The sequence below is a fragment of the Trifolium pratense genome, linkage group LG1, assembly GCF_020283565.1.
Source record: "Trifolium pratense cultivar HEN17-A07 linkage group LG1, ARS_RC_1.1, whole genome shotgun sequence".
In the NCBI taxonomy this organism is placed as follows: Eukaryota; Viridiplantae; Streptophyta; class Magnoliopsida; order Fabales; family Fabaceae; genus Trifolium; species Trifolium pratense.
The window spans coordinates 36,691,586-36,712,546 of NC_060059.1; the positions used below are offsets into that span (position 1 = coordinate 36,691,586).

The 20,961-nt window shown below is 31.3% G+C and overlaps 3 protein-coding genes and 1 non-coding gene across 4 annotated transcripts; 1 reads left to right on the forward strand and 3 right to left on the reverse strand.

Moving 5' to 3' along the window:
* Window positions 1-218: 218 nt before the first annotated feature.
* Window positions 219-1,892, reverse strand: LOC123902934 (cytochrome P450 89A2-like). The gene has a single exon (XM_045952773.1). The coding sequence runs from the start codon at window positions 1,747-1,749 to the stop codon at window positions 220-222; it is 1,530 nt and encodes a 509-aa protein (XP_045808729.1). The 5' UTR covers window positions 1,750-1,892; the 3' UTR covers window position 219.
* A 4,830-nt stretch (window positions 1,893-6,722) lies between these two features.
* TRNAV-AAC lies at window positions 6,723-6,796 on the forward strand. The gene has a single exon. It is a non-coding gene; the product is annotated as a tRNA-Val (tRNA).
* A 706-nt stretch (window positions 6,797-7,502) lies between these two features.
* On the reverse strand, window positions 7,503-10,220 carry LOC123902936 (uncharacterized protein At4g00950-like). The gene is made up of 2 exons (XM_045952774.1): window positions 9,479-10,220; window positions 7,503-7,736 (listed from the first exon to the last, which is right to left on the reverse strand). Exons 1-2 carry the CDS (start codon window positions 10,073-10,075, stop codon window positions 7,647-7,649), a joined length of 687 nt encoding a protein of 228 aa, XP_045808730.1. The 5' UTR covers window positions 10,076-10,220; the 3' UTR covers window positions 7,503-7,646.
* A 3,435-nt stretch (window positions 10,221-13,655) lies between these two features.
* Window positions 13,656-19,207, reverse strand: LOC123902937 (protein IQ-DOMAIN 21). Its single transcript, XM_045952775.1, has 5 exons — window positions 18,951-19,207; window positions 18,664-18,795; window positions 17,355-17,648; window positions 15,096-15,476; window positions 13,656-14,456 (listed from the first exon to the last, which is right to left on the reverse strand). The coding sequence occupies exons 2-5, from the start codon at window positions 18,778-18,780 to the stop codon at window positions 13,806-13,808; spliced, it is 1,443 nt and encodes a 480-aa protein (XP_045808731.1). The 5' UTR covers window positions 18,781-18,795; window positions 18,951-19,207; the 3' UTR covers window positions 13,656-13,805.
* Window positions 19,208-20,961: the final 1,754 nt, after the last annotated feature.

Consider the following 20,961-nt stretch of genomic DNA (forward strand, 5'->3'; position numbering starts at 1 on the left):
CACAAACCTTTTTAATTTTTTTTTTTTTTTTTATAAAACTAACTTTTATCCCAAAAGACTTAGCACATATATGTAACACATATATTGTAACCGAAAATAAATAAATAAATTGCATAATGAAGTCTCACATTAGTGAGATTTAACACCTCATTTAAGCAAAAATATTTTATTTTAAATCTAAATATATATACTAGACCCATTAATTATATATTGATGAGTCTAGTTCCTTTGAGAAATTTGAGCTTGTAGTGGATGTTTCATCACCATAGTGAATTCTTGTTTTTCAGACAAATCAACATTTTTTATGGATAGTAACGTCTTCCACTCAAAGTTCAAAACCAAATTAGCAACAAAGTATTCTAAATGGAGCATTGCTAATTTATAAGCAGGGCAAATCCTCCTCCCAACTCCAAATGGCATCATCTTTATCTCTTTTTTACCACTAATATCATATGCTTCTAATACATTACTATTTGTTTTGTCTCTTAAAAATCGCTCTGGCTTAAACACCATAGGATCCTTCCAAACCGTTGGATCTAATCCTATATCTGCCACCATAAAATTCACACTCCCATTTTTAGGTATAAAATAACCATTCAAAATAACATCCTCAGTCACTGCATGTGGAATTGCATAGTGAGAAGGAGGATGACGCCTTAACACTTCCAAAATCAAAGCCTTCAAATATGGTAATTTTTCTAAGTCTTCCTCTCTTACTTCTTTTTCCTTTCTATCGCCGCCAACTACATCTTCAATTTCGTCTACTAGCCTCTGTTGCATGTGTTTGTATTTCACCAAATTTGCCATAACCCATTCAATTGTAGTTGAAGTTGTATCTGTTCCCGCAGTGAGAAACTCCGAACAAAGCGCAACAAGTTCACCCTCATCAAGCTTTCGTTTCTCCTCAGGCAATTCCAAGTTCAACAAAGTATCCACGTAACAAACAAAACATCCATCATCATTGTTATTATTTTCCATAACTTTCTTTCTGGACTGTATTAGTTCAACCAACAAATCATTTTGGAATTTCCGAAGTTGCGACAATTCTTGCCAACGTTTTCGGAATAAAATGCGAGATACAATTTTTGGGTAGAAATTTAGTGCACTAAATTTTCCGGAGCTCATAATCAAACATTTCTGAATGTTTTTTATTTTTTCAATTTTTTTATTGTCAACATTTTCACCGAAACACATGAAAACTAGTAAGCAAAATATGGCGTGTTGAATGTGGTTGATGAGCTTAACATAATTGTTCACCACTTTCGCTTCAAACTTTAATTCGTTTAGAAGTTTTTCCAATACTCGCCTGCGAGTATTGGAAAATAATTTGAATCGTGATGGGTGAAACATGGTGGATGCAAGGTTATTGCGAAGAACGCGCCATGTGGAGCCGTAGCAAGAGGATGAGATATTAAGTTGGATATTATTGTTTATGAATTTTGGACGGTTGGCAAAAACCGAAGCATTTTGGATTAAGGCTTTGTGTGCAAGGAAACGATCGAATATGAAAATATGAGGAGTAGACCAAAAGTGGAACGAGATTATAGGGCCGTGTTTGGCATGAAGGTCGTGAAGAATTGGTTTGAGTTGTGAGAATGATATTTTTGGTAGCAAGAGGATGTCGGTAATGTAAGGAATGTAGAGAGGTCCGGGAGGGAGGTTAATGGAGGATCTTATTCTTGTTCTTGTGATGATAATGATAATAAGCATTGAAAGACATAGAAGAATTATCAACCAAGATGTCTCCATTGTGTTTAATTATTATACTATAGTTCTAATTCAAATGGTGATCCCATGTCATATTTATATATTGAGATAGAGTTTGGTAATTCTAATTCAAATGATTATCAACCAAGCTTTCTCTTTATTACCAAGACAAGAGTTTGGCAATCAATTAAGGGCTGTTTTGCACAATTTTTTTTAAAGCTTATGGAAATAACTTATACAATTTTTATATATTATTATAAGTTTGTCAAGGTATTTTATGATAAAATACCTTATAAAATTACAATTTTCACTAGTGTGAACTTATAAAATAACATAAAACCTAATTTATAATGCATAAATATATGTCGCTTTTCATTGCCCAACTTGAGTTTCATGATCAATTACGGAGTTAGCATTAGGAATGAAGCCAAGACCACTACTATACTATCTAAATTTTTTATTATTATTATTAAACTTAAAATATATTGTTTTGTTTAAAAAAAAATTAGAGATTTTTTTTAAAAAAATAATAGTTACTTTTTTGTTTGTTTACTATCATAAATCTAAGTGCCCATATCACTTTTCTTTTTACAGAACACGTGATTTCTAAAAATCACATATTTGATTTATCTATATTTATATACACCTTGTATATATATTATAAATTCTTGAAAGTTAAGCAATCGTTTAGTTAACTCTAATTAGCTTAATTAACCAATCATAAACTATCACGTAAACACATCAGTCAATTATATGACATTATCATGCAACATCACTTTCAATTTCTCACCAAAACTCAATTAAGCTCCTAGTTAAAGTCATTCACATGCCTACTCATAGATAAGGCTAATTGAATTCACATTTATCCTTCCATATGTCTCTTTTTCTCATTTGTATTCACATACCATAAGTATGACTTAGATTTATTTATCATCTATCATTCTATAAGTGATTTATATTTTATTCCCTTTCTACTTCCTATCCAATCCTTTGTGTGTTTTACATTCGGTAATTGAAATAGATCCATATTTTGTGCAAATTAGTCTTGCAAAACAAATATTGAAAGGTCTATTGATCCCTAATGCTTATTCAAAAGCGCAAATACATCTCAACACAATGAAACTTAAGTATAAAACATATTCTGTTCATTTTAGTATTTTTAATTTTTTATTATTTTGCTGATAATCATTTGTCTGATGTTAGTGCATATAGAGTGTTGGTAGATTGCCATGACTATTTGCTGGTGATTTTGGTACATAAATTTATCATCATGTTCTTTTGGTTGATAAAAAAAATCAATTTGAAGTGTTGGCCGAAAAAAAAAGGTAAAATAAAATATATAAAGGATTTTTTTATAAACAAAAATTTACAAAAGATATATTTGCTCTTTTGGTTTCTATCATATTCGATATATTTTAAGTTTTTTATATTTACTACGTTTAAAGATGTTTTTGCATCTCTAAAAAGTGGTGTGCCGATCTGAGGCATCACCACTTTTCCAAACCCCGCGCAATCGTTTCCGCCGTTCTGGGGTCGTCACTAACGTTGCGCCGTCGTGTTCTTTTCTGCCGGCGTATGGTCGTAGCTTTCTCCTCTCCGGGTTAGCAAGCTTTTGGTCGTGGATCTGCTATCGTTGTTTATGTACTGCCTTTCCCTCGCCTTCAGCCTCGGCAGAGCTTTTTTGTTTCGGTTTGGGTTGGTCGTTGATGGACTCAACTTGGGATCTATGGCTCTGTTTTAAAATCTGGATTTTGTGATCTGGATCTGGTTCTCCTTTAACCCTTCGGGTTGTTTCTGTGGTTGTGACTGTGTGTGTGGTTACTGCCGAAGTGGCTCTCGTGGTACTGCAGCCTAGGTTTTGTTAGTCACATATATATCTCTCTGGTGTTCGTTTGGTGTATCTAGATGGTTTTGTTTCCTGGCTCTTTTCCAGATCTGTTGAGATCTGCAGGTCTCAGTGCTTCCAGGTTTATATCTTCCGCATTAGAGGATTTTGGGATGGTTTTATTTCTGTTTCAATGCTTCGTGATTGAATTCAGACTGTATGGCTCGAAAGGGTCTTGACGCCTGTTGTTGTCACAAAGGTTGTTGGTACTTGGATGTGTTCGTGCTGGAGATCCGTTCATTGTCCATATCTTACAGACGCAAAATCTCATTCAGCATCTTTTTTTGCTATTCTGGTTTCGAGTTCGTGCGCGGATTCGCTAGGTAGTGTGTGGTGGGTGTGTTTTTGCGTCGGTTCTTGTTTCATACCTTTTAAGGTCGCTTTTAACCATTGTAGTTGGTTGGATTGTATTGTTTTATTCCCTTCTGGGTTGTTACTACACTTTTGTAATTTTGTGTGGTTTGGTTGGGTCAGATTTTTTGTCCCCTCAACTTCTTTGTACTATGTTTATTTTAATTTTAAGGTGAGAGACTTAATTGAGCCCTCACCCTAGAATCCTGTCAACTTAATACATATTTGAATTGGATTTGGATCTTTTCAATTTTTCTTTTATATTTTCTCTCTTTTTCCTAATTTAATGGTTGATAAATGAGAGATATTATTTTTTTCTTTATCATTTGTCAATCATTAGATTAGTAAAAGGAGAGAAAACATGAGAAAAAAATTGGAGAGAATCCAAATCTATTTGAAAATTGATAATTAAATTAATAAAATCACAAATAACCACCACTATTTTGACAAAAACTATATTTTGGGGCTTTAATCACTATTATTTTGCAAAATTAACCATCAATTCAAACACACAGTGAGTGAACTCATATAAGTGGGATCAAGATTGTCTACCTTTCAATCCTCTACTTTGGTAATTAACTCTATCTCTCTTAATTAATCATTTTCATCCAAATAATTGATTTTAACCATCGATCTCTCTTCTAAATACACTATAGTTATCAAAGTTACTACTTACTAACTACAAAGGTTGAGAGTTTTTCTTTTTCAAGTTATTATGATATAAGTACAAAAGTTTTACCATCGTTTATCGTGACTAATTTATGTCGGGAAAATTGTGAAACACATAAAGTAAGTTCTTCTCTCAACTAATTTTTTTGTTTCCAAATGCAAGAGTCATTGATCAAACTCATAATTACTTTTTTAAGTGATCCAAATCTATTACCACTTGAACTAATCTATTGTTTCATCAAAGATAGAGAATCTATTTTCCACTTAAATGGAAGAAAAGTTTCTATCTTTGGTGGTTGGTGACTTTAGCATAGATATTGTGTACCGGAAGGTAAACGGTTTTGAAAACTACGATCTTTCTCTCTAGAACTGAATCATTTCTTTGACTTTCAAATTTAAAGGAAGGAAGCTTAATTAGACTGATAGATAAGTGGAATTCTATGAATTCTATGATTGATCAATATAAATATCTTAAGTGTTATGAATGAATGTAATCTCTTTTTTTTGTGGGAGTTATTCTTAAGTCTAGTGTTTTTGTAAACCAAAAAAACTAAAAAAATAAATAAATCTAGTGTTCTTGTTGATGTTTTCTCTCCCAACCCCCCGTGTTTCTTTTATACCTCATGAATTTCCAATTTCAACCCTTGAAAAAACTTCGGTTTGTAGAAACCGAAGTTTTTTTTTGTTTTGAAAACAAATTTCGATTTCTAAAAACCGAAATTTACTCTAAATTTGCACTAGAAACCAAATTTTTCTGAGACAAAATTGGAATATTGGAGGGTATAAAAGAATCATGGGGTCGGGTGAGAAAACATCGTTCTTGTTCCATCGTTCTTGTTCACTAGTTTGGGCAGGTTGGCCTTTTTGTCTCTTGCATTGTCTGTTGTGCTCTTTGGGCTCTTTTTGACCCAAACAAAAAGTTCTCATTCTCATAGATGAGTAGTGTATCCTCTTTGATGTTTTCTCTCCCCACCCCCCGTGATTCTTTTATACCCCCAATATTCCGATTTTGCCCTTGCAAAAAACTTCGGTTCGCAGAAACCGAATTTTTTCTAGTACTAATTCAAAGTAAATTTCGGTTTTCAAGGCAAAAAAAACTTCGGTTTCTATAAACCGAAGTTTTTTGCAAGGGTAAAATTGGAAATTCAGGGGGTATAAAAGAATCACGGGGGGTGGGGAGAGAAAACATCATCCTCTTTATTATATTTATTATCATTTTCTTGACACAATTATATTCGTTTATCATATAAAAATAAATAAAAAATATGTTGTCATTATAAAAAAAAAAGTTGTAAAAAAATAAAAATATGCTCTAATAATATAAAGGATCGAGTGTCCCAATAAACTTAACTCAATTGTTAGGAACATCGCACTATATGTGCAAGAATCTGGGACACTCCATTTATTCACTTTTAAGGTGGATTTTCAAGCCACTACACTATTTGACCTATATATATATATATATATATATATATATATATATATATATATATATATATATAGAGTCAGGATCCGTTGACACCAACTAGTTTGACACCAAATGTTACACCTCTCAATAACGTTTTAACCGATATAAATTTTATAAAATCCACCGTTGGATTGAAAGTTTACATCATATAGATCATTTGTGTAAAATTTCAGACAAATCCAAAATCATTTGATATGCTATTGAGACACATAAAGATTAACGGCATTTAAAAAAATACAAAAACCGTTAATTTTGATGTATCTCAATAACATATCAAATGATTTTGGATTTATTTGAAAGTTTACACAAATGATCTATATGATGTAAACTTTCAATCCAACGGTGGATTTTATAAAATTTATATCGGTTAAAACGTTATTGAGAGGTGTAACATTTGGTGTCAAACTAGTTGGTGTCAACGGATCCTGACTCATATATATATATATATATATATATATATATATATATATATATATATATATATATATATATATATATATATATATATATATATAGTAATTTACTATAAATTCATTTAAGATCGACTTGTGTTCTTTTTTTAATATATATGGAAATTGTACATTGAGATTGGTGGTTCCATTTTATTAATTTATACAAAATACAAATTTGTCCATTCATCAAGGTTTCGTAGTGTAGTTGGTTATCACGTCAGTCTAACACACTGAAGGTCTCCGGTTCGAGTCCGGGCGAAGCCATAGTTTTGCTTTCTTTTTGTGCCAAATTTTCTTTTATCGCTTCTAATTTATAGTTTTAAACAAAAAAAAAAAGCCATTAAAATTAAGTTAATTATATAAATGTATTAGACACAATCAAAGAAAATACAAGTGTCATATAACAAACTAAAAAGGCATAAACAAAATTGAAGTAGTGAAGCTTTAAAAGGAGCAATATCAGCAAGTTATTTCATATAAACACAATATAATAATCAGTAATTAAGCTCCTCTCGTAATATTTTTTTTGGAAAATACTAACTAGTGCCCCCGGAACACTAGTTAAGGATACTAATTATAGTAAAATTACATTGAAACTTGTGTAGTCAATGTTTGTAAAGTATAAAAAGTGTCATTTCTAATGCAAAAATTACTTTTTTTGTATCCTTAACTAGTGTCCCGGGGGCACTAGTTAGCATGACCCATTTTTTTTTGTCTTGTTAACACATAACATAACCATGATCTGTTTTCAAAAAAAAAAAAAAATAACTATAATCTGATATTTAAAATTCATTCATAAAAACTATAGGAATGAATTTCAAATATAATATCTTAGACTATGATATACTATAGTACTTCATCATGAAGACACAGTTTATAAAACCGTGGATAAATTATTACCTACACCATTGATGTCTTTATATTGTTGCTAATATACAAATAGAAGTGGTAATGTTTTTTTTTATAAAATTAAAATAAAATTAATATCCAACCTAAAAACCGATTAATCTGAAGAGATCAATTTCACCGTCAATTTGCAGGTAGAAGTGGTAGTGTTATTTTTAGTAGAAAAGGGTAAGAGAGACGGTTGTAACATTTCATTAGTTAAACATCATCAAACGTTGTCAATTTTGTTGGATCCTTGTTGCTTTTCTTGTTTGCGCTTCCATGGGACCACTTGTTTAAAGCTTCCATAAATGCTTGCCTGAAATTTTAAAATTGTTTCTTAATAAGATACTGTATTAATACAATAACCAAACCAATTTAAAATTAAAATGATAATTTTAATACGCAACAAACTCCAAAAGTCATAGCAAAGAAAATGCATTACTTTCTTGTTATCTATATCTATCTATTCCAGTGAAAGTTCATTTTTGCTGGTGTTACCAAACATCATCAAAACATAAAGTTTTGCATTCATCTATGCATTCCTTAACTTTGTGGTTAATTTTTAATTTGACTCTCTAAAATATGAATAATGCTACTAATATTCTCTTTAAAGTCATAAATATGTGTAGCAAGAAAAAAAGTTTGTTGAAAAATATATTTTCCTAAAACTCCTCCTAAGCAAATTTTCATGCGGGGTATTTATTTATTTTTTTAATAAAGGGAATATAGGGTCAAATCCGTCTCAAAATAATACTACTACTTCGGTTTAAGATAGGAAAACTTTAAAGTTCTAAAAATACAAAGAAAATTACATTTGTTTCTAAAGACATTAACTGAAACCCAAAATCTTCTGGTTCAAATAATATCTTTTTACTAGTAGTTATTACTAGATCAAAGTTTATCTTTTTACTAACCCCTTAAATGAATCTCAGTCACTCGAGAGGATTAGACTCTGCAGTCGCGCGGGGATGATACCTTTGGATTTACCAAAAATAAACATGGACCACATGTTAGTGAAATTTCATAGGAAGACCCATTTATTTCCAGTTGAACGTTACCTTTATCTACCAAATACCTTCTTTGCTAAGCATTATACTTGATTCTGAAAATATTACTACCACTCTACCAAAGAGTAGTTAACAAAGAAGACAAGTTTGAAAACTAATGTAAGCAATTTATTTTGCCATTTATTTTCCATAACTACATATTTTGATTAGTACATGCCATACCCTATACAAAGTTAGAAAAAAAAAATGACCATCACAACAAAATTTTAAATTTGAATTCCATATTTTGTCAAAAAAAAAATTGGATTCCATAAACTTTGCACTACGAGAATAAATACTTAAACCATTTGTGGTCGTTCAATAAAGATCAAATTGTTCAAAAATTGCATATTTTCAAATTTGATTTTATAATTTGAAATACCAAATTTTAGTTTGAATCCTTTAATATTGATCCAACAACCATCAATATTTTACTAATGTGAATGCAAAAAATTCCTTACTACATAGAACTAAATTCTAAAATTTTATGTCACAACTAGTATAAATAGAGCCTTCAAAAAAAAAAAAAAACTAGTATAAATGGAATATTCAACGTATCAACTCCATTGTTAATAAAAAAATTCATAAATCAAAATTGAATTAAACTAATGTTTCATGAACTAAATTAAGTGATATATATGCCCACACACAAAATTGCATGAGACATTATAAAAATGGGCAAAATCATCCCAAAACTAATTTAGACGAAAAAAAAAACTAAAACTACTTAACTCACAACCTAAAATTCTCAAAGAACCATCCCAAAGCATATGCAACAACAATCCCCATAAATAGTGAGACATGAATAGATAAGATACTCATTCGATAATCATTATAAGTAATTTTTTAATTTTATTAAATAACTTATACTCTTTCGATCACTATTATTATATGGAAGAATGGTCAAATACATCACATTTTCAATGAACCGTAATTATATAGTAAAGGGAGTATATTTGATCAAATAAGAGGAGGAAATCTCAAATGAAATAAAAAAGGAAAGGAGACATACCCAAAAATGTGAAGTTCCACGTGAGAAACTTCCCCTTCTCCTAACTCTTGTAATCTTGACCTTATCAACACCATCAACACTCCAACTTGAAAAGTCAAAACTACCCTGACGATCAATTCTATTATCTTCCTTCAAATTCAATCCACCCCATCTACTGGACCCGAAATTCACACCACTACTAATCTCCTTATTACTATCCCTATACGACGTCGTAAAAGACACGGCTCTTCCAACGTAAGGACCTTCCAAAACAGTTGTTGGCGACGGCGCATTATTGTTATTACCATTATTACTCTCCAAAGACAACAACAACCTCGGAGGAAGTTCCAAAGCTCTAACAACGTTGTTGTTGTTAACTACTTCTTCTCTTTCTTTTGCCTCTGATAATTCTCTATGGCAAGGTCTAGGCTTACCTGGTGCTTCCTCCCACTTAAACGGTATCGATATAGCTGCCGATCGTGGCGGCGGTGTTGGAGCCTCCGATGAAAAACATGGCCGTTTGGTTGTTGGTAGAGAAAGTTTGTGTGGTGTGTTGTAGTGGTTAATTATTTCATCATTGTAACCATAATCCAATTTTTTGTTAATTTTTGAACCCATAATGTTTTAAACAAATCGAAGCGATAAAAGCAGAATTTTGGATGTGAGTTTTGAGATGTGGTTTTTTATTTTATAGAGGGTTTGTGGGGGTATTTAAAGGGACAGAGTGAAGAGTGTGGGATTTTGAGAGGCTCCTATGATTCACGAGAAAGAGAGAACATGCGCGTTTATTATTAATAAATGATGGATTGACGGATTAGTCCTTGAATTGGGACCCACATTGACTATTTCTAAATTGGAGATAAGGACAATCAACGGTCACTGTGTAATGATGACTAAAGAGTCTTAAGAGTAATTAATGGGTTATAAATAAACTACGGAGTACTATTACATGTTACGTCTACGGTTTCATATTTTAGATACAGTAGATAGGTTGAATTGAGTCGAATTCGTATCAGCTGAACTCAACTTGTTAAGAATTGATTTGGTATGAAACTCGATTTGTGTTTATTACGAATTATTTTTTAGTTGAAGTTCGATTCGTTTTAAGTTTATGAATAATTCGGCTCGGTTCGTTATGTTCATCTCGTTAAGTGATCACATGATTTTAAAGTTGAAATTTTGGTTGAAATTCTTTTTTTTGGTAGAGTTGGTCGAATTTTTAAAATTGAATATGTAACCTTTTAAACTAGTATTGTTTTTAAAAGATAAAAATCATCCCTAGTGTATAATGGCTTATCAAAAAAAAAAATCCCTAGTGTATAATGTATAAACACAGAATTTAGACCGACATAAATGGATAATGAACTTAATTTTTAATTAAAGTTTAACTCATTTGGTTCATGATCCAAGCTCAACGAGTTAATTATCGAATCGAGCCTGAAACAATGCGCGAGTTGCCTTGTGTCATTTTTAACCCTATATACAATATTAAAATATGTTGCACTTTAAAATATTACTAATAATTTGTACCAAAAAAAAAATATTACTAATAATTATTTAAGTGATATGATATCTATTAGACTATTACTATAACTTATCGTAAAGAAATCCAATGATTTACTCCAAAAAAAAAATGTGAACATGTGGTACATATCTTATTTGAATATGTAAAATACATTGTTGAAGTAGACAATTATATTAGGTCGACAAATAAAAAAATATTGAAGTGTATAAAAGTTAAATTATGTTCTTTGAGAAAGACCATACACAATGTATGCATAAATATTAAAGACTTTTTTTATGACAATAGATCCTTTTCAAAATATTTCTCTCATATTTTCTTAATTTCACATTTCAACTCTTAACCTACTTTTTCTCCTTTATTTTCAATTTCAAATAATATTCTCTCTTTACATTTCAATCTTCTAAATCTTCACATTTTTCAAGTTTTTTTTGCCACTTGAGACAATATTTATCCAATTTAGAGTATGAGTTTATGTGTAAATATTGTTGTCAGGCAGGGACATAACACATTGCATTGTCACTGAAATTAAGTCAAAACCGATTAAACAGTTAGGGTATAGATCTATAGGTAATTTATGTATGTTTGTATATTTTACTAATAATCAAGATGAAGTCCATGTTATGTTATCAGCTCAAATAATAATTATTAAATTACATATAGAACAAAATAATTATACCTCCGTAAAAATAAAAAAAATAAAAAATTACTTGTCAATAAAAAACAACAAAATGATAATTATAAAAAATCATGATAACTAGTGTTCGATCCGAGACACTTAGTTAAGCAAACCAAAAAAATAAGTTTTGCATTGAAAATATTATTTTTAATTTTTTTTTTTAAAAATAGAATACTTAAGTTGCAAGAATTTTTTTACCATATTTCATTTTTTAATTAACTGCGTGTCATGACACTAATTAGCAGACGGTGATTGATGGTGGAGAGCACAACTATAAACCTGATTGTCTTATACGTGATGTTGAGGGGAGAGGGAACTAATAATGGAGTTGGAAGCACAAAGGGTGAGCAATTTTAATAAGATACCCCATCTTATAAGCAAAAATGAATTAAAAAGTTGATATATTTGGAGTTTAAATTTGGACAAAATAAGTCAATTATCTTTAACCAAATTTTGTTTATAATTTATAACAATATATAACTGAGTTAGACACCATATCTTAATCTAAAACCTTAAGACGTTAGGTTTATGTGTCATCTCACTTATAAAATGTTCAACTTTCATTTTTCTAAGTAATGTGCGACTTAACTCACCCCACATTTGTCACAACAAATTCTCGTCATTCAATTTATCGTGCTCGCCTTCAAGTAGAAGCTTTCTTTTCAAGAAAGACTTTCGATACAAGGACTCGGCCCAACTCTTTATGATTTTTGAAATTCTTATTGTAGTCCATTGCAAATTTTTTAGATTTGTTTAATTTATTATCACTAAATAAATTAAACCAGCATTATGAATCTAGTCAATGAAAAAGTTGAGCATTATAAATGATATTCCAAACAACAAATAAAGAACATGCACAATATAGTCATTATCTCAACACAATATAGAAAGTTAGTCCATGATCCACCTCACAAAATTTGAACATAGAAAAAAAAAAAAAAAGTAAAAAGATAAGAAAAAGAAAAACAATTAAGCCGCAATTTCTTAAATCCCTTTTCTCCCTTTGTTATTTAGTAGTACACGATTATGCTAAAACAAACTTTTTGAGTAGATATATACATTAAATCTTTAAAATATAAAAAAGAACCAATATAATGACTCATTGTTCAACATGATTTGTTTAAATTCTATCTTTTTTTCAATGTTGTTTTACTTTTTTCATGTTTTAGTATAGAGGTAGCATATACGTTTGATATACCTTTTTGTAGCCACCAAGGAAAAGTTGAACAAGCAGGCTATCCTAAAGCAGTTTATGTGTGTTATGTTTGGGCACCAATCTCATCCTTCTTGCGTCACACAGGTGAAGCCCATGTTTGATTGTTATATTTATTGTCAATCAAGGAATTGAACGTTGAAAACTTTGTGTGTATTCTACATGCAATTCAATGGTGGATTCATCCTTTTGACACACCACACATCCACTTGTGTGTATTGGTGGTAAAGAATATTTGCTCCTAATTTATGTTGTTAGTGTTAATCGTATGGTTCTTAGAGGAAGGGATTCTTATAAGGTGGTTGTAGTCTGTAGGCCCCACATGATGAGGTAATGTTGGTTCACAAATACATAAACTATCATAGATTCGTAACATTATTTTTTTTTAAAAAAATATTTAACAATAAAAAAAAATATTAATGCATGTATCTATTCATATATATATATATATATATATATATATATATATATATATATATATATATATATATATGTGTGTTTTTTTTTTTTTCTAAATGAGAAATGATATATAAACAATCGTTTTGCACAACTAGACTATATATAAATACAGTATGACCATACAATTTTATTTTATTTTCCATTCTCAAGATACGCGAATAGCATCTCTCTTTCTAAATATATGACTTTATAAACTAAACGACTTATTATCGTAATGTTCGGGTGCTTTTATTCAATAAAATTTGTCCATCAAATCAAACACTATTTCAATCTTTTCATTAGAAAAAAAAAACACGAAAGCAAATACCACCTTACACACAAAACATAATATTAAATATCCTTAAATTACAATCAAAAACTTCATCACATCAACAACATTATTGAACTGTTCATAAATACCAAATTCATACCAAAGACCAATCATAGAGGATATTAACATTTTGTTTATTATTTTTCAAAAAACAAAAGAATCAAATTAAGCCCAACCATGGGCTCCAAGTGGAATGGCCCAATCCTCAGTGTAGTCTTGACTACCACCCACAATCCGTCTAGACTCCGAACGAACACCATTGACATTTGGGCCTGGGCTTTTTGGAAACTGGTAAACAGACGCTGTTCCACCACCCGAGCTAGACGAATCACAGCCCGATCCAATAACCGATCCTCCCTTAGTAGACGAGTGCCAGTTAGCCCCAGATGGAAACCTCTGCTTAAATGGACCTTCAGCCCTAACCTTAGCCTTTGCAGATTGAGTTGGAGCCATATAACTGGGCCTACCTGGGCTAGGTGGTCTTTGAGACTGCCTACTGAATCTTGGGCTTGCTTCATGAAACTCTTGGCCCATTAGGCCCAAATTGTAGTTGCTTCTACTTGGTGTTGCAACCATGTCCATTTCAACGGTTTTTTCAGACATGTTGTCTGTTGTGTTTGATGTTGTTGAAGGAAGTGTCATGTAAGAACTCTCACGTGGGCCTAAGGGTCTTACATTGTAGGGTTGTGATGACATCCAATGCTCCAACCAGTTCCAACCCCATTGAGCTTTTTCTTGATCATTTGGATGATAATAGGTTCCCATGTCAACATCATCACCATTTGAATTTCTATGTAAATGTTGTTTTTGATGTTGCTGCAAACAAAATGTTCACTCTTTTTTATGATGTGATTAATTGATTATTATTATTAATGTTGCTATTTGTGTGTAAGAATTAATTAAACAAAGGTTAATGACTCAGTTGAATCTTAACCATTGGATCAGACCAATATATTTTGTATTGTTAAATTTATATCATTTGATTTCAATCAAGAGTGTATAAAAGTAACAAAAATAAAAATCAAAGAGTGTATAATGTTGTATGACTGCATCATTTTTTGACTACATGGAATTCATATTCTTCTAAATTAGTTGTTAATTTTTTTTGTTAAGTTTGAGTGTATAATTTCTTGGAAATTATTATACTAGCTTATAGGCTTGTTTGATAAAATAAAGAAATGATAAAATTAATAGTTGGGCAATCCAGGCAGGACACTAGAAAAAATATTCGACCTGATAATTTTAGTATTGTCAGTTAAGCTATCAGTTACTTATACGGATTAAAAAAATTAGTTATGTTTTTATTTGACAAGGTAAAAAAAATTAATAGTTGTTAAAATTAAGTTGAAAGTATGCATAATAAATCTAATTTATAAAAATGACATGTATTTAAAATGATAAAATAAATAAATAATTTTGAAACAAGAAGATAATAGTAGATTTGAGTAACCTTACCTGCTGATAATTGAAAGCATATGCAAGAGCTCTTTCCCTCTTCATTGCAGCTTCATGTTTTCTCAAATCATTTTCTTTAGCTTTATTCACACTTTGATTCTTGTTATCCCAACCATTATTATTAATGGCTGATGATCTCCTCATAGGACTCATAGGCTTAGTAACAGTCTCTTGTTGTCTCAAAAATTCTTGCTCTTCCTCCATTGCTTTCTCAAGATTCTCATGACTCAACTGAATCCGGCGTGCTCGCACTCGTGCCTGCACCCGTACTAATGCTTGCATACATCGCATTGTCATTTGCGCTTGCTTGCGCACATTGTGTCCTCGCACCAATGCTTGTAGCCTCACTAATCCTTTCAATGCGCGCAGTGCACGTCGAGCCTATTTATAAATCACACAACAACAAATAAAATTAACTATCATGGTGTAGAAAAGTTAATTACACTCTTCAAATTTGGTGTAAAGAAAAAGTATTTTATTACACTACTTGTATTTTGATAAGCAACTTTTTCTTTAAAAAAAAAAAAAGAAATTCTTTTGTTGCTCAATGGTCCAATCTCACGGTCCACTTGCAGAGGCCCATTTAAAGGTAGAGTTTCTTTTGTTGCTTTGTGCAGACTAATCCACCGAAATTGGCATCAGAAAAAATTGAGCCTGAAACCTTAAAAAAGAGCATACTCCAAAATCCCTAGCCAACACAAGTAGCGCAACCCGCTTAACTTTCCGTAAAAAGATGTAAATGTTAATTCTCAGTTATTTTTAGTATCAAAGAGGTAAAATAGTTAATCTATTATTCATTTAAGCTAGTATGCTTTTTTGTTTCTTTTTCTTTTGAGCAAAGTAAGCTATTTTTATAAACTAGTACATGTGAGTCATAATTTTCTCAAGAGAACCTAATAAAAGTAAATAAAGGATACCATAAAGAACAGTACAGTACTTATTTGTATCATCATCAGTCCATAAAGGATATGCATAGAGTTAAGTCAATGTAACCAATTGACAGGTAAACACAAATTGTGAGTATTCAATGAACAATAGTTAGCTTTCATGGAGCTGTACTAAATAGGACACATTTCCTTTTATTAGCCCATACACCTATTTAGGCTCTATTTTTGAGCAATTCATTATCTAGGAATTGAAAAATAAAACTTTTCACACAAACTTATATCATCTTAAATTTTCAGATTTGATCTATTTCAACACTACAAAACTGCTTTGTATTTTTGAGCAATTCATTGACTAGGAATTGAAAAATAAAACTTTTCACACAAACTTATATCATCTTAGATTTTCAGATTTAATCTATTTCAATACTACAAAACTGCCTTGTATGGTGATCTATATTGCACTCACTTATAAATGTATAACAATTTGTTGTAAAAACAACACACAGTTTCACGGTAGCTAATCTTGGCCGTATTGAAAAGTGATCAAACGATTATGATTCATTCATTACAGTTTTACACAGTTTCGATCTTAGCCGTTCATTTCTGATCGGACGGTCAAAAATGATTACTATGTTAACGCAATAATTGCCTATAATTTGTTTTCCTTTTTAATCCATATTCAAACCACAATCACTTATGAACTCATATTCAAATTATTTTTTATCCATTGTGGAACTTTTTATGGAGAAAATAAGTGGTTGGGTAGATGATTGAACTTCAAACATAATCAACACAAAGTCTAAAATATGGATTAGGTACCAATAGTGCTGCAAGTTTATTGGCCACATTAAGGCACAATATTGCTTAACAAGTACGTTCCACTATTACCATGACATAATGTACAAGTTTGGTAGTTGGTGCTAAATTAAAGAGCCATAATAAGCTAGTGACTTCAGATATTAACTTATGATCTTAAGCGATAAACGATATTTCAACCACCCAAAAGCAAAATCAAAACAAAAACAATTGTGAATCTTGTATTATACAAACTAGTAAAGATATCATGCAAGGTTAGACTAATATGGAAACTTGACTTTAGCATTTATAGCATAATATTTATTAAGTGTTTATGTATCAGATATTTCTATAACATAATATAAAATAGAATCAAATCAAATCATTTTCATGTAAGTTATAAATTATTTGGGAGAGTTTATGGAAATAAACTGAAATCAACTTATATGGACATATCATAAGTTATTTTCATAAACTCGCTCAAATAGTCTCAGAAGTCAAAAATGTTTATGCCGATACACAAATTCAAATAATTCAATCCAAACAAACGGATTCTAGAAGATAGATGAGGACTTACTAGGTATCCTCTATAGTATGATTGAATGAATGTTGCTGCTCTATCTTCTTTAGATTGGCGTCCATAACCGGCCAATCTCACAACTCTTGCAGCTGCTTGAGCCGCTACCACAGCAGCTTCAGCAGCTGCTGCAGTAGCTTCTGCAACGGCAATGGCATGATTTCTATCGTCCCTCGCAGGTGTTGATGTCGTACTCTCTTCATTGGTTACATCATCAGGTGAACTTTCTGCAGGAAAATGCTCGAACGACACCTCCTCTGCCGCTTCATGCCCCAATTTCTCTCTGTTTTCCTTCTGAAAAAATAATCAAAATCATTCAAATTCCAACATCTAAGTGCATAGATCGTTGGCTGTGTGCAGTCACGGGGTAGTGGATCACATATAGTCAGACGATCTCGATTTTAAAATAAATATGTAAATTTTCACTGAAATTTGGATCGTCTAATCTTAATCTGATGGTCGAAAACCATAAAAGAAAATAGATTATTATATATCAATTTTATATGTGACTGTAATTTGTACTGCAACGTAACATTTTTTTGGCGTCTCTGCAACGCAATCACGATGAGACTATATCAAACACATTTTGAATAAAATTTTTTTGTAAATCCGACTGCGACTAAAGAGCTTTATGATGATGATCTAACATAGTGAATTCATGCTCAATGATCGATGTGATGAGTTAGGTGTGGCTGGATGAAAACTATGTGACACATAAACATGAACAAGAAAATTTGTTTGATTCATGTGTTGAATATGATAGGGGACCATGTACAATACAACATAATTACATGCTGTATATGGTTCAATGGTCCTATGTAAGAACAGAGAAAGAGTCTTGCAACATATAAAAGACAAACATTACAGCATGCAACTAATATGCTGTTAAGTTACCTTAAAAATTTGGTTTTAGCCTTTAATGCAAAGAGCAGAAATAGCTTATGAATTATGACTATATATGCTTCAGATAGATATACAATTTCCTTTTCCTTTTAGAGTTTGAGGATGAAGGAAAGTCCATGACTGATTCAAGAAATTTGACTTAAATTAGTGATTAGTAATGACTTGATCCATGATTAAGGTTTTTTCATAAGTTCTATAAAACATGAAAATTCATGATGGAGGATCCGGCGAACATTGCACCAAAAACTACAACGAACTAATCGGTCAGACTATCAAAAGATCAGAACACCACTAACTATTCACCAAAACGTTATGGTGCTCTCAAGAGACTCCTCGACAATGTAATATAATGAATACAAGAAATAGATGAATTGAACAAATTTAGATTATATCGAGAATTGATGACCTTTTTGTCCGGCTGCACGGGCGTGGAGACAGGCACTGACGTGTCTTTAGAAGACGACGATGATGACTTAAAAACTTTTTTAACAGAAGAGAACCAGCTTCCTCCTTTTCTTCCCATCACCAATTGAAGGATCTGTTTCTCATTGCCATCACAAACACAAACACAAACACCATCATCACCAAATCATGTATATTAATAACAATATTCAGCCATATCAAAAACCTTATAATTAATAACAATTTAATTAAAACTATGACATAAACATGTTACAATGACATAACACAAACCTTGTAAAGAAATGTTAGCTGCTTAATTTGGATATAACTTCACATATTGTGCATGGTTTTTGAGATTCATAGGAAAGATATATGTTTGGTGATTATGTGATGATGATGAATTTAGAGAGAGAGAGAGAGAGAAAAGAAAAGAGTGTGAGAAGAGTTAGTGCAAGCCGCGCAAGTGTTGTTGGTATTATTTATCTAACTCACGGATGTTAGACCTTATAGAGTAGTAATAGTATTGGGATCAATAAATACATATAACTAATTTTTACTTTTTCACTTGAATACTTTTATTGCTTATTTTTCATCAAGAGTTTTAAGATTTTTTTTTCCTTCAATTTCACCTAGTTTTTATCATTATTAATTACAGTTTTATGTTATGCATGTACTAGTGTGGACTTGTTCTTATAGAGTCATCCAATCACATTTCATTATGTGTTACTTTGAAATGTTACTCCTAAATTTTCTCCATAAATTTCTATATATTATGATTAATATATAGATCCCATAAAACATTAACAATAATGAATTGGTCTAAGTGATCAAATATACTTTAAAGTGCACATGTTAGTTTTTCCTTATTAAAATAATTTAAAGAAGAATATGATAAATGATCACATAATACTTCAATCACAAGTAGAACATTTAAAAAATATATTTTATAGTGTTCTTAATTTAAAAAAACAAAATAAGTTCTCCCTTACTTCTCCAAAAATTAACTCACTAACAAAACCTGGTTAGGGATTTGATACCACAAATTCATCAATGGAGATCAGGGCGGGTCCCGACTATTTGGAGGCCCGGTTTAAAATTAAAACTGGACCTTATATGAAAAAATGTTAAAAAATTAAAAAGAATTATCCTTTATTTAAATTATAAGTAACATAAGAAACATCCAACAATGAATTGGTTCAAATAGTAAGAGTTTTCCCCTTAAACACGTGGTCATGGATTCGATTCCATGGCTCATGCTTATGAAGAAAATTCGGTTGGGAGGTGAGAAAATTCCTAATCAAGAATCTTGTAAGTATTATAGGGTCTAAATATTAACATTGGTAATATATATAACTATTATTATAGGGTCTTAAAATTAATCTATTGACTATATCTACTACTATTTTATAAATACTAACAATATATCACTATTATTATATGACCTCAAAATTTTGAGTTGAGACCTCCAAAATTTGGAGGCCCGATGCCGTTGCTCACCTTGCAACCCCCTTGGGGCCGGGTCTGCCTGACTTCTACGGAAGAACTTGTCGGTTCCCCGATTTGCGTAGCCTCCGCTAGCTGATGTAACTCAGGGATGAGGGTCTTTGTACTAGACAATCCCACCATATCGCGCACCCAAGATATAGCGCTGGTAAGATTAAGTTGAGAACTTCTGTGACGTGCTGCCCTTTGCCCCGACCCCGCCTGTGAGTAAGATTAAGCTGAGAACTTATGTGACGTGCTGCCCTTGTCCCGACCCCGCGTGTGAGTCTGAAGGAGATAAGTCTTCATTAAAACTTCATACTATGATACGATAATACACAAAACAACAAAAAGATTACATAAAACCTTTTTACAGTCAATTCATATTTCTTTAAACTCAATAAACGTTTTAGTTTAAACTCTTCAATTTTTATGAGAATTGAGAAAGAAGTTGAAGTTTGAATGGAAAATAATACAGTAATCACTAGGTCGCTCTCTTTAAGACGTGCAAAGTAGATAATACAAGGCGTCCTCCCCAGGATGAAACAGCCCAATTCAACTGCACCAATCAACTACTGCGTTGTAACGATCGGGAAAGAAAACACCTTCTTGAATGATATAATAATATCGTTCGAGTTCGAATTGATACAACAATATCAATTGAAAAACTGATACTACAATATCAGCCAAAAAAACCAACGAAACACGCAGAAATATTTTTTTTCGTTCGATGAAGAAAAAACGAGAGGAAAAGAATTTAGTGGAATTTTTTTTATCTCAGAATTGTGTATTGAAGTATACAATGAAGAAGACAACTTTC